The sequence below is a fragment of the Leucopleurus acutus genome (assembly GCF_964270905.1).
Source record: "Leucopleurus acutus genome assembly, chromosome: 3".
NCBI classification, from domain to species: domain Eukaryota; kingdom Metazoa; phylum Chordata; class Mammalia; order Artiodactyla; family Delphinidae; genus Leucopleurus; species Leucopleurus acutus.
In genome coordinates this window covers 85,221,307-85,236,695 of record NC_139145.1, presented here as the reverse complement: position 1 = coordinate 85,236,695, position 15,389 = coordinate 85,221,307, and the positions used below count along the sequence as shown (strand labels likewise).

Genomic DNA, 15,389 nt, shown 5'->3' with positions numbered 1-15,389 from the left:
ACAGTTAACAGTAGTTTGAAAAAGTCTTCTGATAACGAATACCACTCTGTAGTTTTAACTCCATAGGTAGGAAGGGATCATAAAGCTCATCTAGGGCATTGACAAAATGAAGTGAACTAAATTATCCCTCTATTCTTCTCCTAGGACTTTAGGAAAAGAGGGAAAACCTAGCACCAATCAGTGTGTCACAGGCTATACCTGATACTTCTTATCTTAGAACCATTTTCAGTTACAGTGATTTTATTTAATAAAACGTAATTCATTCCAATCTTTATATGTACCTTCAATTGCTAGATATTGGAGTGTGAAGTGTCCTGGGAGTTCTGTAGCATTTAGTGTTTAATGAGCAGTAACGTAAATGATAAGATAACTTTAGGAAGTGGCAGAAAACTTGGATCTACTTAGAAGACATCCAGGAAAATCAATAAATGACTATTGACTATTTCTGAAAAGATGGTTCTAAATCACTTACAATGCATTTTTAAAAACTGTATTACACCTTGAAATGGTTTATCCCCCCATTTTGCATTTGTTTGTTTTGGCAACGAGGTAAGAAAATATATGAAGGACATCCAGAAGTGCTTATAGCATTAATAGTTGCACTAGTTGATGCCTTTTGTTGAACTGAACTGGAAGTAGTCAACTATTTCTCACTCTAAGAAAATCACAATTCTGTAGAATTACCTTCAAGGACATTTGATACCTAGGAGACTTGAAGCGCTGGCATGCCAGCGTCTGAAATGTATTCTAGAAAAGCTTTTGGCTCTTGGAAAGGGTTCAGATAGATTACAAGGATGTGTTCTGCTGGTTCTGAAGTCAAGGTCATATTAACTAATGAGTGAAAATATTTAAAGGTTACTGTGAATTGGTATCTAATTGTGTCTAGGAATTTAGGCATGTTTCACCCAAATTTTATATTAGGATTAGTAAATATTCAATAGGATAAATTCATCTAAAAAATTCTTTTTAAGAGGAATTTATTATGGAGGGGGAAAACGTTCTATATTCCTTTCATCTCAGTTAACCTCACTATGGAAAGTCTAGCTTTTCACACCACCAGTTTACTCACATTGCAGCATAAGGTCTTACAAGGAAATAACTTGCCTCTGGAGAGTAAGGTTGCACCCAGTGCTGTGAAGGGAGATCAGATATTGCCATATCAGCTAAGAAACCCAGATGCCCTCTAAAGTGGATTCAGAAAGGCTTTTGTTCCGTAGTATTCACTTCGTTTGGGGCCCTTGGCCTGGGAGCTATGGAGGATGTCCTGAGAGAGCACCTGACCTTCGAGACAGCGTGCTGACCTCTGCACAGCACAGGACGGGAGGTTTGATTTCACTGGACCTGACAGGATAGGTGCCTGCAGGGCAGCAGACACAGTAGGCGCTCCGGTGGGAGGGATGGGATTTCAGCAGGTTCTGTAGCAGGAGTGCTTGTCCTCTCTTCTTGCTTAAACTCTCATAACTATCCCTTTACGTACATCACAGTGGCTAAAACTCAAAGTAAACTTGGAAATTAGCTAGTTCAATTCATTTACTAGAGGTAAAAACCAAGACCCAGGAAATATAAGACTGTCCCCAACATATCTCTGTGTTTATGTTGAAATGTCAGTATGAGACTTGATAACACTTCACGGATGTGGATACCTGGAGTGGGGAAGGGCACATGGTACTAACTGTGCATGCCAAATATGCATGTGTTCAGCTCCCTGACAGTAGCAACCCTTCTGAAAGTGGCAGCCGAACCTCAGTTCCCTTTGCACTATGATGAGCAAATCATTTTCGAGTGGGAGTTCAGTGCGGGGGCTGCTGCGGCCCAAAGGAACTGTCTGTGGGTACAGATGGCTCTAGAAACGGAAGCCAACCTGACAGAGAGAATGGTGTTGGCTTTGAGCGTGCATTTTTCTTAATTATCTTAATTAAATCTTAAAAGGAAAATATTCTAGGAATAATTTGCTCATAGATGAGAAAAACTTCTTGGCCCCAGATCCAGTTCCTCAAAGGGTGCATCTTGCTGAATTGCTTCTCAGAGTGCTAGAATGCACACCATCATTACACAGGCTCTTCATCTCCTATATTTTATGTAACACAGTTTCTACATAAAATATGAAGAGAATATTCTGGTTGGAAAAGGATGGAGAGAAGGGGATAGAATGGGAAGACATCAGTGGAAAATCTGCTGTGTTCCTTCCTGTAAATTAAATTCAGAGTCCCATGAGAACAGCTTCCTTTAGGAGCTCACTTTGACAGTCTCCACCAATATTGACATTCCCAGGCTGCATGGACAAGGGATCCTGCTCTCCTGCCCCACTGAGGGAAGGAGAAGTGTGGTGCCCCTGTCCCCAAGGCCTCCCTCAAGGACCCCTCAGCATTCATCAATCAGCTCCTTCCTCAGGGGCCCTGCTGACACCTACAGACAGCACTTTTGTTCAGAATAGAAAGGGGCTACTCTGGGCTCTAAACCTGAGCCCTATTTCTACTAGAGGGTAGAGCTCTCACTTCTTTTCTTCCTTTGTTAGTTAGGCAAACAAACAACACCTCCAATCCTCAGTGCAAACAGTTAGACCCAGTTAACTCTTCATTGTCACGGCTCTAAGGTAATAAAATCATGGAAGATCTCACTATTCTATGCTACCGGGCCAGGCCTTTTAATGGCTGAGAAGACCTTCCATTTTCACAATGGTGGGCAGGGCTGATGGGAGCAGCCTCCTTGTGCACAGGGAAGCCCCCTTTCTCAGTTCATAATCCCAAACTGACTGGGGACAGCTGCTCTCTGAGGACCTATGTGTAGTTCTCAGCACCGAGACATGTGCCAGGGCCCCTCCTAGCTCCTGTTCCAACCTTCCAGTACTAGAGACTTTCCAGTCCTCTCACTGTCTGCCCTGCTCCCTGCCCTGCACGTTGTCAAACACACACACACTCATGGACACCCCAGGCGGCATGATTGTGCCTTTTTCCCCTTACTATGCTAAACTTTCATTTCTTATCTATGTACACAGCTCCCTTTGTAGCAGAAATATAACTCTATCTGATTTGAGCAGTATCATGATGTTCTGATGTAGAATATTACATTTAATAACTTTATTTTTATGCACCCCAAACACAGAGAGACTATAATGTCTCCCACTAAAATAGACGTAAGAATTTGTAGACTCATACTTTGGTTTGGGGAGAGAAGATTGGTTATAAAACTGTGCTGAAGTTTCTGTTGACAAATTCATTTCTTCCCTATTGCTTGTTATTAAAATGTGAATATTGAATTTAAACTGTAATTTAATACAGTTTTCACTCTTTCTGCAGCACCTGAAATTCTTAGAGGCTGTGCCTATGGACCTGAGGTGGACATGTGGTCTGTCGGAATAATCACCTACATCTTGTAAGTGAAGAAAAGCAATCTCTAAGCATACTGTTGGCCTTTGCTGTAATATTTTCTAGTTACTCATAGTCCTCATAAAAAACAAGATTCCTTTTTGATTTTTTGTGGTTTTCTATGACATACTAAGTGTAGTTACTGATGGAATTTTCGGAAAATGAGCAATTGCTTTTTATTTTGTCATTTTCTTGGGGCCAGAACTTCTGTCTAGGGCTTTGCTGTGTCTCATTCTGCTATGCAGTGTATAGCAGATTTGGGGAACAATTCATTGTTTGATGATAGTAATGAGCATGAAACAAATCCACCTATTAAACTTGCACTTATTTTATTTATGTGCATCTCGTCCAAATGATTAGAGTATTATTCCTTTTGAAGGGGCAAATGGCTGTTTAATCTCTGAAGCAATCCCAAACTGGTACGTTTCTTATCAGAAATGTTTTAAATACGTTTGGGCTATCGGTTTTGGTTCCTATATCTGTTAAGTTCTCAAGGACCTTTAGTTTAATACCCTAAACTCAGAGAAACCTGTTCTCTGGGAGAAAAAAAAAGGGGGGGGGGCTAAATCTCTCACTCTCTGGTATCCCCAACTCCATTCCTGAGCTCCTGTCCACTAATAAACGTGGGGTTTCAGTTTGCCAAAGAGATGATGGAATTGCAGACAAATACAAGGGAAATAATCAAGAACAATGGAAGAGTATCTGGGGAGGAAGGCTGTTGTAGAACAACTACAAAAGCAAGACATCAATGAGTTCCAAAGTTTAATTCAAACCAAGTAGATTTGGTTTTCAATTAGAGGATACTGCAGAGTTAATTGTTGGAACCTGTAATATTCAAATCTGTAAAGAGATTTTGAAGGGTGGGGAAGAAAGCAAATTAACTCAGGCTGCTATAACAAAATACCATAGACTCAGTGGCTTAAACAACAGAAATGTAGTTCTGGAGGTTGAAAGCCTAAGGTCAGGGTGCCGGTAGGTCAGGTTCTGGTGAGAGCTGTCTTCTGGCTTGCAGATAGCTGCCTTTTCACTGTATCCTCACAAGGCAGAAAGAGGAAGCAAGCTCTCTGGTGTCTCTTCTTATAAGGGCACTGATCCCATCATGAGGTCCTACCCTCATGACCTCATCTAACCCTGTTACCTGCCAAAGGCACCATCTCCAAATACCATCACGTTGGGGGTTAGGGCTTCAACATATTACTTTGGGGGGAACACAATTCAGTCCATAGTAGGAAGAGGTTGGTTTGGTTTGGTTTGGTTAATTTAATAGTGATCTTAGAAAGTGTGGTGTCTAGGTAATATGGGCTAGGAAGAGGGTAACTAGGGTAGAACCCACAAGCAAGTTAGCAAACTCTAAGTTCACCTGGGTTTATATTGCTATATTGGTCAGTAAGAACCATAAAAATGTTTAAAAGCAACCCATAAAATAGCCATCTGCTATTATGTAATGTCAAAAGATATTTCAGTGATCAATTCCCTGTGTTTCCAGGATGTATTAAAGCTTAAGAAGAATTTGGAGAGCTAGGGAACCATGTTTTTTCTTAGGAAAGTGAAAACTTCTAGGTAATTTGTTTGCCACACCAAGTGCTTGTTAGTTCATTAAAATGAATTCCTAAGGCCGCATCATAGAATCCCTTCAGCTTACATTTAAGATCACTTTTATGCTGTGAAAGAATGTTGTCTCCTGAATTATGTGGGTGACATATCATACTTAGTGATGTTAAGTGAAAAACTGAACTACAAATAATGCTCCAGATTTGCCCCTAAAATGTAAATGTGCCCACCCAATTAGAGTTTCATGTTGAAATGTGATGGGAGGGGTTGAAGCATTGAGGATGTGTAAGAACTCAGAGATGGAGGTAGGAAATTTAGTAACATTTGCCTTGAAAAACTGAAATATGGGATGAGTAAAACTCCATGACATGGTCACTAACATGGGAAAATGAAGAGAAAAAATTGGGGCCATTTGAGAAACGTCTTATTGTAACCCTGAAAATAATTTTTTAAATCTCTCGTTTCTTTCCCCTAGTTCACTTAAGGCCATTAATTATAGGTGTTGGTTGAATAAGTGGTAGCAGCCCCCAAAATTAAAATAACAGTGCTGCTCACAACTAATATCCTTTAGTTCTTTTCTTAAAAAAATAAATTTATTTATTTATTTTTGGCTGTGTTGGGTCTTTGTTGCTGCACACAGGCTTTCTCTAGTTGTGGCGAGCGGGGGCTACTCTTCATTCCGGTGCCCGGGCTTCTCATTGCGGTGGCTTCTCTTGTTGTGGAGCACAGGCTCTAGGCGCACAGGCTTCAGTAGTTGTGGCTCTCAGGCTCTTGAGCGCAGGCTCAGTAGTTGTGGCTCTCAGGCTCTTGAGCACAGGCTAAGTAGTTGTGGCGCACGGGCTTAGTTGATCCATGGCATGTGGGATCTTCCCGGACCAGGGCTCAAACCTGTGTTCCCTGCATTGGCAGGCGGATTCTTAACCACTGTACCACCAGGGAAGCCCCTAATATCCTTTAGTTCTGATCCAACTTATGTCAGCCCCTAAGCCTAGGGACTTCTTATTTAATCTGTAGTTCGTTAATAATTGATGAAGTCCACTACGCAAGATTCATTGGACCATTCTCTCCAGTGGATTGTGCCATTGGGCTTATGCACCTCCTTTATTATTATTAAGAGTTCCAGCAGGCTTTTTTGTGCTATGACCTTGCTATTTCTAAGGATGACAGTAGCCTGGAAATAAAGGCCATTTTGTTTCTTACAAGAATTCTGGTCCCTCTCTTTGGTTTAAAGCATTAAACCAAAACGCTTTTTGTCCCCACAGACAAAAGCAACTATTACAGTTCTCAGGTCAAAATCAGAATCAGATAACATCAGAGATTCAAATTCTGTCCTTTGGCTTTCAACACTACAGTTCTGCTCAATGGCTTGGAGTTACCCTGTGTAATACAGTCACACTTCAGGCCTTATAATCCTAATATCCTCCTAAACTGTCAATGTCAGCATCCAAATATTTCCATTTCTAAAGGGTTTTCTTACTCTGTGTGTGTGTCTGTGTGCTCATGCACACATGCGTGCTCATGCACACATGCGTGCTGCTCTCTGTCACATTTCTTCCATTTTTGACATTTCAGGCTGGTGAGATAAACTTTTTACCTCTGTTACCAATGCACAGACTTGCTGACATGACTGAGAGGAAAGAAAGGCATTTGAGTACTGTACCTTCTGAACTATCATTTTTCTCTCTAGATTTCCAGAAGGGGAAACATTAAGAGTTCCCTAAACTAAGCCTGGAAAGTTGACCAATTTCTCCATGACTAGCCAACAACAGGCTACGTTTTTCTAGTGTTTTGGAGGGCAGAGGAGGGCCAGGTGAGGATGAACTGCCTCCTTGGCAACGTGTGGACCCGTGCTCCCTTCTCTCCTTTTGCTGGAGCAGTATTCTCTGCGTGGACTTCTGCAGTGGGAGAGGGAGGATGCACAGCCCAGGCCTCAGCACTCCCTGAGCCTTGCCTTTTCCTGGCTGGCTCCACAATATTTGAAAGAAACAAAGACTCTCCCAACAGGACGTTCCCTGAGCAAAAGAACATGAGAAATTGCTTGTTCCTAGAAACTCACTACATTAGGATGCACTGGAATGTTTCATTCTCGGCACCAACCTGGCCAGTTTGAAGGAAGAATTTGGGGAAATGTTTTTCATTCTTTTTCCTTCATTCCTTGTCAGATGCAACACATGCCCTAGCAGGGACTTTTAAAAAATAGTTCCCGTTTGGTCTTTAGTGATTTCAGTACCTCCACCCACCTATACACAGTAGAGGCTTGGTGGTCCCAGACCAGCAACTCACTTTTCCTCTCTCTCTTTAGGATGCCAGAGATGGTTCTCTGTTTCTTTCCTCCCACTTTTCTCATACATTTTTATGCTGACCCGTGATGGAAGATGAAGGTGAACATAGTGAGATGTCTTTAAGATGTGCAAAAGTGAGGGTCCTTACCAGGTTGAGCTAACGCTAGGCTGCTCACCTCTGCTGGCTGCAGCTGCTCACTGTAGTAAGTTTTAAAAGGCCATTCCCTGACAATAGTGTTAGCTCTTGTGTTTGTTCACTCTGAAATCCAAACTGGAATGGGATGGAAATCGAATATTTTATTCATCTCTATGGAAGAATTCAAATGAAAAGGGCTGAATAAAAACAACTAAAAAGTTTTCTTTCCACCTTTTAACGTTTTTATTCTCAAAATCCTAACTTTTCTGTTTTGTAATCAATTGGAATTCTAATCAATCTGTCTTCTCAATTCCTGGTGGGAAAAAATCCATGGAGGGCTTCCCTGGTGGCGCAGGGATTGAGAGTCTGTCTGCCAATGCAGGGGACACGGGTTCGTGCCCCGGTCCGGGAAGATCCCACATGCCGTGGAGCGGCTGGGCCCGTGAGCCATGGCCGCTGAGCCTGCGCATCCGGAGCCTGTGCTGTGCAACGGGAGAGGCCACAACAGTGAGAGGCCCGCGTACCGCAAAAAAAATCCATGGAAATAGCACTATAGCATAATGCCTATAATAGTGTTAGCTATTATTATTGTTGTTTGTGTCATAATTATTAATATGATTATAACTTTTTGTAGAAATCTTAAATTGGTTTTGTATCTATTCTTACTTCCTGAAGACATGACTGTGTGTTTATATAATCAAAAGTGAATTGTGGGGCTTCCCTGGTGGCGCAGTGGTTGAGAGTCCGCCTGCCGATGCAGGGGACGCAGTTTCGTGCCCCGGTCCGGGAAGATCCCACATGCCGCGGAGCGGCTGGGCCCGTGAGCCGTGGCCGCTGAGCCTGCGCGTCCGGAACCTGCGCGTCCGGAGCCTGTGCTCCACAACGAGAGAGGCCACAACAGTGAGAGGCCCGCGTACCACAAAAAAAAAAAAAAAAAAAAAAAGTGAATTGTAAGAAGGTGATTACATACTTAAACTGAGCAATTACCTTCATAACAGGAAGCTGTGAAAAAGGACAGTCTTGAATTTCTGCAAAAAATTGGTGAAATATGCTTAGGCTTTTAAAAGACATTTTATTCTCTATCTTTTGTCCCTCTAGACTTTGTGGATTTGAACCATTCTATGATGAAAGAGGCGATCAGTTCATGTTTAGGAGAATTCTGAACTGTGAATATTACTTTATCTCCCCCTGGTGGGATGAAGTATCTCTAAATGCCAAGGATTTGGTAAGTGTGACCAAACAAAATGAAACAAAATGAAATAAAATCCCTTGCATTCATTTTTATCTAATTAATGGGCAGTGCCATTTTTTAAATCAACCCCTCTTAATAGCCTATTTCTTTTTAATTATAAAGTATTTTTAATGAAACAATGCACACTAATGCATTTTCCTTATAGATAACGAAAAAAGGTACGTTTGATTCATCTCTAGCTGAATTATCACAAATTATGGCATATTAATTAATGAGTTTTTACCATCTAGTCAATGCAGAACCTTGCTTATGAAGATAGCTGTGCTGAGTGAATCCAAACATAATTTACACAGAAGAATTCTGTTTTAAAATGGCTTGCTATCACCTAGATTAGTTATACTTTGAATAAAACAACATTGCTTCTTGAAATGTTCAAACTTATTAAAATATCCTGATAGTAACACAAGTCCCATCATGCATGATTATCATTATACAATTTACACTATACGTTTTGTTTGGTTTTTTTGTTTGTTTTACTTGGCTTCTCACTTCAGGTAACATTGAAGTTTGTTTGCATTCAGGAAACACATACCCTCTAGGGAGATGGCCCACCTGTTGTAAAATAAAGAGGATACTAGGGTGTAATTGAAACATTTACCATCAATCCTCTAGAGAGAAATTGTGCAGAAATAACTAAAAGCTAACTTCTGAATCATAGAAGGTTAGATCTCCAAGGGATCTTAGGAGTCATCTAATCTTCCCTGCATTTTAAAGATAAGTTTGCTAAAGCCCAGAGAAGTGAAATGACTGTCCAAGTTCACACAGCTTCTCAGCAGAAAGGCATTGTTAGGAACTAAGGATCCAGATTTCCAGACCCCTTATCCAGTGCTCTTTTCCCTCCTTACCATCTGTGTTCTTTCATGAAAACAGATATCCTACAGGTCACGGATTTTCCAACATGGTTGTGAAAGAGAGGCCGTGTGTGTGATGTGGGAATGTGTCATCCCAACTCCTCCCTCATGTCAGGGCCCACACTCCTAAACATCTCTTGAATCCGTCCACTTCTCTCCATCTCCACTACAACTGCCTAGTCCAAGCCCCATCCTCTCCTGGTTCACGGCCACAGCCTCCTATCTGGTCTCCTTGCCTCTTCTTGTGCTCTTCTCAAGTACACTCTCCACACAGGATCCAGAGGAATGGTTTTATAAATAAGTGTCACCCTCTCTTGTGCCACTTACTTCACATCACTCTCCCTTGATCTCTCTTTCCTCCAGAGCACTAGACTTCCAGTCCCTCATCAATGTAGCTCTGGGTATGTTGCTCTTTCTTCTGCTTTGTGATGTTCTTTCCTCCTTCCTCTCCACCATTACATACACATACACGCCTCTTTACATGGGTAGCTCTAATCTTCAAGCCCTGGCTGCCATTTGGCATTCTCTGGGAGATTTCGTCTTCAGCAGGCCATTCTTCTCACAATTGGTTCATTCCTTCTGCCACTTGTTCCTCTGCCCCCTAGACTTCCTTTTTCATGACGGTCATCATTTCTATATACTTGCTCAAAGGTGTTCCTTAATTAGATTGTAAGCTCTGGGAGAGGGTGAAGCATGTGTGCCCAGATCTTAGTACCATATGGACATAAAGTACAGGCTCAATAAATATTTGTTGAATGAAACCATGAATCAGGAAACAGACCAAGGATTCTTAAAGTCTGACATGCCTGGATTCAAGTGACCCCCCTTCTTATAATTTACAGATATGACCTTGGGCTAGCCTAACCTCTCTGTGCTTTAGTTTTCTTCTCTGAGATGATACCAGTACCTATCTCTAGGTCTTTAGAAGAATTAAGGGATATAATACATACTAAGTAATCACCAACAACTAACTCAATGATAACCCCATTATGTAGTCTTCCTTCCATTTCTTTTTATCCCTCATAAAAATTAAATGGATAAGAGGGTTAGCTGTGATGTTCCTTCATTCAGCTAGACCTCCTGTTGGTTAATAAATTTATAAAACTTGAGAACTAAAGCAATCATTGAGCCTCATAATGTGTACTTATTAGCAAAACCTGCATCTATTCTGTCATGAGCAGAGGCTATGGTGCCGATGAGTGGGGAGTTGGGCTATTAAGAGGAACCGTAGGATAATGGCAAGGCTTTGGGTTAGAATCCTGACAAGGTCACTGGATCTCTCTAATCTTCAGCAAGTTTCTTAATAATTCAGTGCATCAGTATCTTCAAATGTAAAGATTAATGATGACATATATAAAATTTTGGTACATACTGGCTTTCAGTAAATTCTTTGTATTTACTGAGGAGGAGGATGGTAATGATAAGAGGAAACGGATGATTAGAAAATGAGAGGGAAATATCTGTCAGGGATGGTGTAAGGATTAGGTATCATTGACATAAAATTATTAGTATATGTGTTCAACAGATGATAGCTCTGACTACTATCAAATTCGTATTACTACTGTGCATTCTTTTTCTTAATTATCTTTATCTCCCTCCACCCCCTCTCTGATTTTAAGACTAAGCAGTCTCACGTCTCTGCCCTTTACAAATTCAGTGTCTACCCCCCACACACATTTCTTTGCAAATGCTACAGAAAGGAAGTGAAAGGAGAACTGGATATTCATTCTTCATTTGACTAGCTGCCTGATTTTGTTAGCCTGTGTTCAGTTCTTAGGTTATTAGAGTTAGAAAAGATCTTATGCCTTAAATCATCCAAAGCCCCTCATTTTACATATTGGCAGACTGAAACCCAGAGAGGCTGACAACCTTGGAGGCACTATGGTGTAGTGGCCATGAGACAAACTCTAAGACCTGAGTTTGAGTATAGCCCCCACCAGTTATGAGTTGTCTGACCTTACACAAGTCACTAAATCTTTCTGAGCTTCCTTCCATCCCTCATTTATGAATTGGAGCTAATAGTTACTAATTGATAAGGTTATGAACAGGGTTACATGAGTTTTGGGGTTCTCTTTTTAAATGTTATATGTCTATAAGAATGTATTTATTGATACAAAGGAATTAGGGTGGAAATGAGGTCATGTAAGAAAGGGCCCAGGAGGGTGTCCATAGTCACCCAATTCACATGTGGTCTTTGTCTAAGGTCACAAAAGTAGTTAGAGACTTTGAATAAGTTAGGACTTGAACATGCTTCCTGACTCCAAAGAGTCTCTGCCTCATTCCAGGTCACCCCTTCTGAGCCTAGGGCTGGGGATTATTTTGGTTGTTGATCTTCCTGGCAATTTATTGTCTGCTCATCCTCACAAGCAGGGGTAAACCTCCCAGAATAGGCTACCATTGGTTTGAATTCAGTCCTGTAAACAAATCATACCCACAAGCTACTGACACCTTTACTTTGATTCTAGATAGGCTTTTACCCCAGCTCTTGGCTTATTCCTTCAAGTACCCTCAAGGGATTAGAGAGCTATTAACTTCATGATAGACTCATGGTATAACCATAAGGGCTATGATACTGCCCCTATTGTTTGCCATTCAATTCCCATAGAAAGAATGATGGATGCATGAACGATGCCCGTCTCCATTGATGTGTATTTTAAGCTCTGAATTCTAAGTGATGTGAAGTACGGCCGAGAATTATTCAGATGCTGGTTCTCATTCAAAGAACTTCCAGTCTAGTGCTTCCCTGGTGGCGCAGTGGTTGAGAGTCCGCCTGCCGATGCAGGGGACACAGGTTCGTGCCCCGATCTGGGAAGATCCCACATGCCGCGGAGCGGCTGGGCCCGTGAGCCATGGCCACTGAGCCTGTGCGTCCGGAGCCTGTGCTCCGCACCGGGAGAGGCCACAACAGTGAGAGGCCCGCGTACCACAAAAACAAAAACAAAAACAAAGAACTTCCAGTCTACAGGCAAGGCAGGACTTGTTTCTTTGACCTCCGTGGGCAAGCTATCCACCAGTTTGGGCTCTCAGGTAGCCTACACACACCACTCTCAGATTCCTCAGCTACTGCTACCTGAAGCCGTCTCTACAGTAACCTCTGGGGACTTAAAAAAATTGTTTAATGTATATTTAGTGTTCTGCCAAGGAAATTAAATAAGACCTAGAAGTTCACGAGCTGAGGGGCAAGCCCAGGTCACCGTAAAAATCTCCCTAAGAAGACTATGGCTCTTTATCATTTCAGGTCAGAAAATTAATTGTGTTGGATCCTAAGAAAAGGCTGACTACCTTCCAAGCCCTCCAGCACCCGTGGGTCACAGGTAAAGCAGCCAATTTTGTACACATGGATACAGCTCAAAAGAAGCTCCAAGAATTCAATGCCCGGCGCAAGCTCAAGGTTAGATGGCATTTATTTGTTTTATTTAAAAAAAAAAAAAAGATTTCTCTCATATCTTGATGATCAAAGATAATTCCACTATTATTTATCTAATACTATTATTCATCTCCTGTGGTACCAGGAAAAATCCTGCTTTGAAATCCCAATAGTGCTGGTATAAAGCCAATTGTAGTTCTGTTATCCTCTCATAAGAATTCATTGTGGGTTTTTTTGTTTTGGGGGTTTTTTTGGAGTGGGGGGCACCGTGCCACTCGGCTTGTGGGGTCTTAGTGAAAGCGCTGAGTCTTAACCACTGGACTGCCAGGGAATTCCCAGAATTCATTGTTAATAAAGGGAAATGTGTTGTATGTTGAGCTTTACTCACCAAACAAATCCATTATCATTGCTTCTCATTTAATTAAGGCTGAACTGCTTGAACAGCATTGTTCAGGAAACATTTACTCAGAAAGTTGTCTACGTTCTGAATATGGAAAAATTGGGAAAAAATTTTTAAAACTATGTTTTAGTACATAAGCAAATAGTTATACTTGGTAAAAATTAAAATAATTCAAGTGATAGGGAAAATTATCTACCAAAACATATCTCTTTTTATAAAATGTATATGGAATAGAAATTAGGTGCTTTTCTCTTACTTAATGGTATTTAGGACTAGCTGTACATACAGGGGATCTCAGAGAACAGCTGGGGGTCAAAAACAGTGTTCTATTCAGCAATCGCTTACAGGCTGATACAGACTAAATAAACCTGAAGGGTTCCATGGTCATATTAATTTGAAATACACTACATAAAACAACCTTGACTTAACGCAGGATCTCTCAAACAAAGTTGACTGTGGAACTCTTTTATCTAGATAGTGCCTAAAACATCCATGGAACTAGTGTCCCATGAAACAAATACTTTGGGAAACACAATCTAAAATTTTTGAATATTGGTAGTCCATGGGAAAATGCATTTACTCAGGTTTTTGGTTGTCCAGATGATTAAATACGCTAATTTGAGATTAAACATATTTTGCTGTTCATTCTCGAAACAAGTTTTCATTAGACAATCTTGGAATAATACACTTTCAAAGATTAAACACTAACATATAATAACAAACTCCCTAAATGCAAAATTGAAATTGAGCTCTGATTTGGGATTTTAAGTGAAAGTAACACCTGACACTTTTCTGTTTCCAATCAGGCAGCAGTAAAGGCCGTGGTGGCCTCTTCCCGGTTGGGAAGCGCCAGCAGCAGCCATGGCAGCATCCAGGACAGCCAGAAGGCCAGCCGAGAGCCATCTCCAACACAAGATGGCAATGAAGATGTCAAAGCTATTCCGGAAGGAGTGAAAATGCAAGGAGATGGGGCCCAAGTGGCAGTTGAGGGGGCAGAGGCTGAGCTGATGAAGGTGCAGGCCATAGAGAAAGTTAAAGATGCTGAAATAAATGCTGCTGAGGCCACCAAGATGGTGCCCGAGGCATTAGAGGATGGGATAAAGGAGGCTGATCCAGAAATAGAGGAGGGCCTAGTGGAGGAAAAGCTGAAGACTGCTGAGGAAGCAGCAGCCCCCAAAGAAGGGCAAGAAAACCCTGCTCTGGAATTTGGAGCTCAGCAGAATGATGTGATCCTGCCAGAGTACTAAATGGCTTCCTTCCATCTGGGAGCCAAATCCTGGCACTTTATGCATTTTGTCCTTCAGCAAGGAAGGTGGGGAAGCATGATATGCACTATAGTGATTCTGTTTTTAAGGTGCAAAAAAATACATATATATCAGTTGGTAATCCTAACTTCAATGCATGTGACTGCTTTATGAAAAAATAGTGTCTTCTATGGTATGTAATGGATACCAAATACCTACTGATGAATTAAATTTGAAATTGCAAGTAAACACAACATAACATTTAAAAACATACATTTTCAGGGACCAGTAGCACACATTTGAAGTAAATAGTAACAAATTGGTTTTGCTTTGAAAACCTAGCCAGCCTATACCCTTTGGATTTCTTTACAAGGACTGTTGCCCAGCTAATACTAGGTAGAGCTATAAGATGTATTCCCATGACATTCACAGTCTTTTCAGTAATGTGTTCAAACTGTTTACAAGAAGATGGTTACATTATAGTTGTATGGTATGTGCAAAAAAAAAAAAAAATCCACTTATAATGGTAAGAAACTGAAGCATGCTTTAAGGGCTATGAAACCATATGCCCCTAAAGCTTGTGTGCAGAATGTTTTTTTATCTTGTCTTTATTTATACACACCGTATTACTAATAACCAAAAACATTCTATTACAAATTCCTGCCATTTTACAGTCCTAAAAAAATTATTTTACAGACTCACGCTGAGGAATTTATTCTTTCCTTCACCTGCTCTCTAACAAGAAGTCCTTCTGATGGACAACACTTAGGGGTGGAATAAAGAAATTTAGTGAAGAAAAGGAGATAAGACTGGGACTTAGACTAATAAAGACTGACTCCTTGTCAGTTTTCAGATAAAATTGAATTTATTCACAAGCTTGTACAATTTTAAAGATAGGAACACTTTTATGGATAAACTCTATACTTAACCAAGGTTCAGAT

General features: G+C 41.0%; 1 protein-coding gene across 1 annotated transcript in view; it reads left to right on the top strand.

Moving 5' to 3' along the window:
- Positions 1-14,451, top strand: part of CAMK4 (calcium/calmodulin dependent protein kinase IV) — a gene marked incomplete at its 3' end in the record, with an annotated part of 218,155 nt that extends 203,704 nt beyond the window's left edge. Inside the window, exons 8-11 of the mRNA XM_082836203.1 lie at positions 3,297-3,372; positions 8,433-8,559; positions 12,676-12,828; positions 14,011-14,451. Coding sequence (XP_082692329.1) covers positions 3,297-3,372; positions 8,433-8,559; positions 12,676-12,828; positions 14,011-14,451 — 797 coding nt within the window. The remainder of the gene's footprint in view (positions 1-3,296; positions 3,373-8,432; positions 8,560-12,675; positions 12,829-14,010) is intronic.
- Between the last annotated feature and the right edge of the window lie 938 nt (positions 14,452-15,389).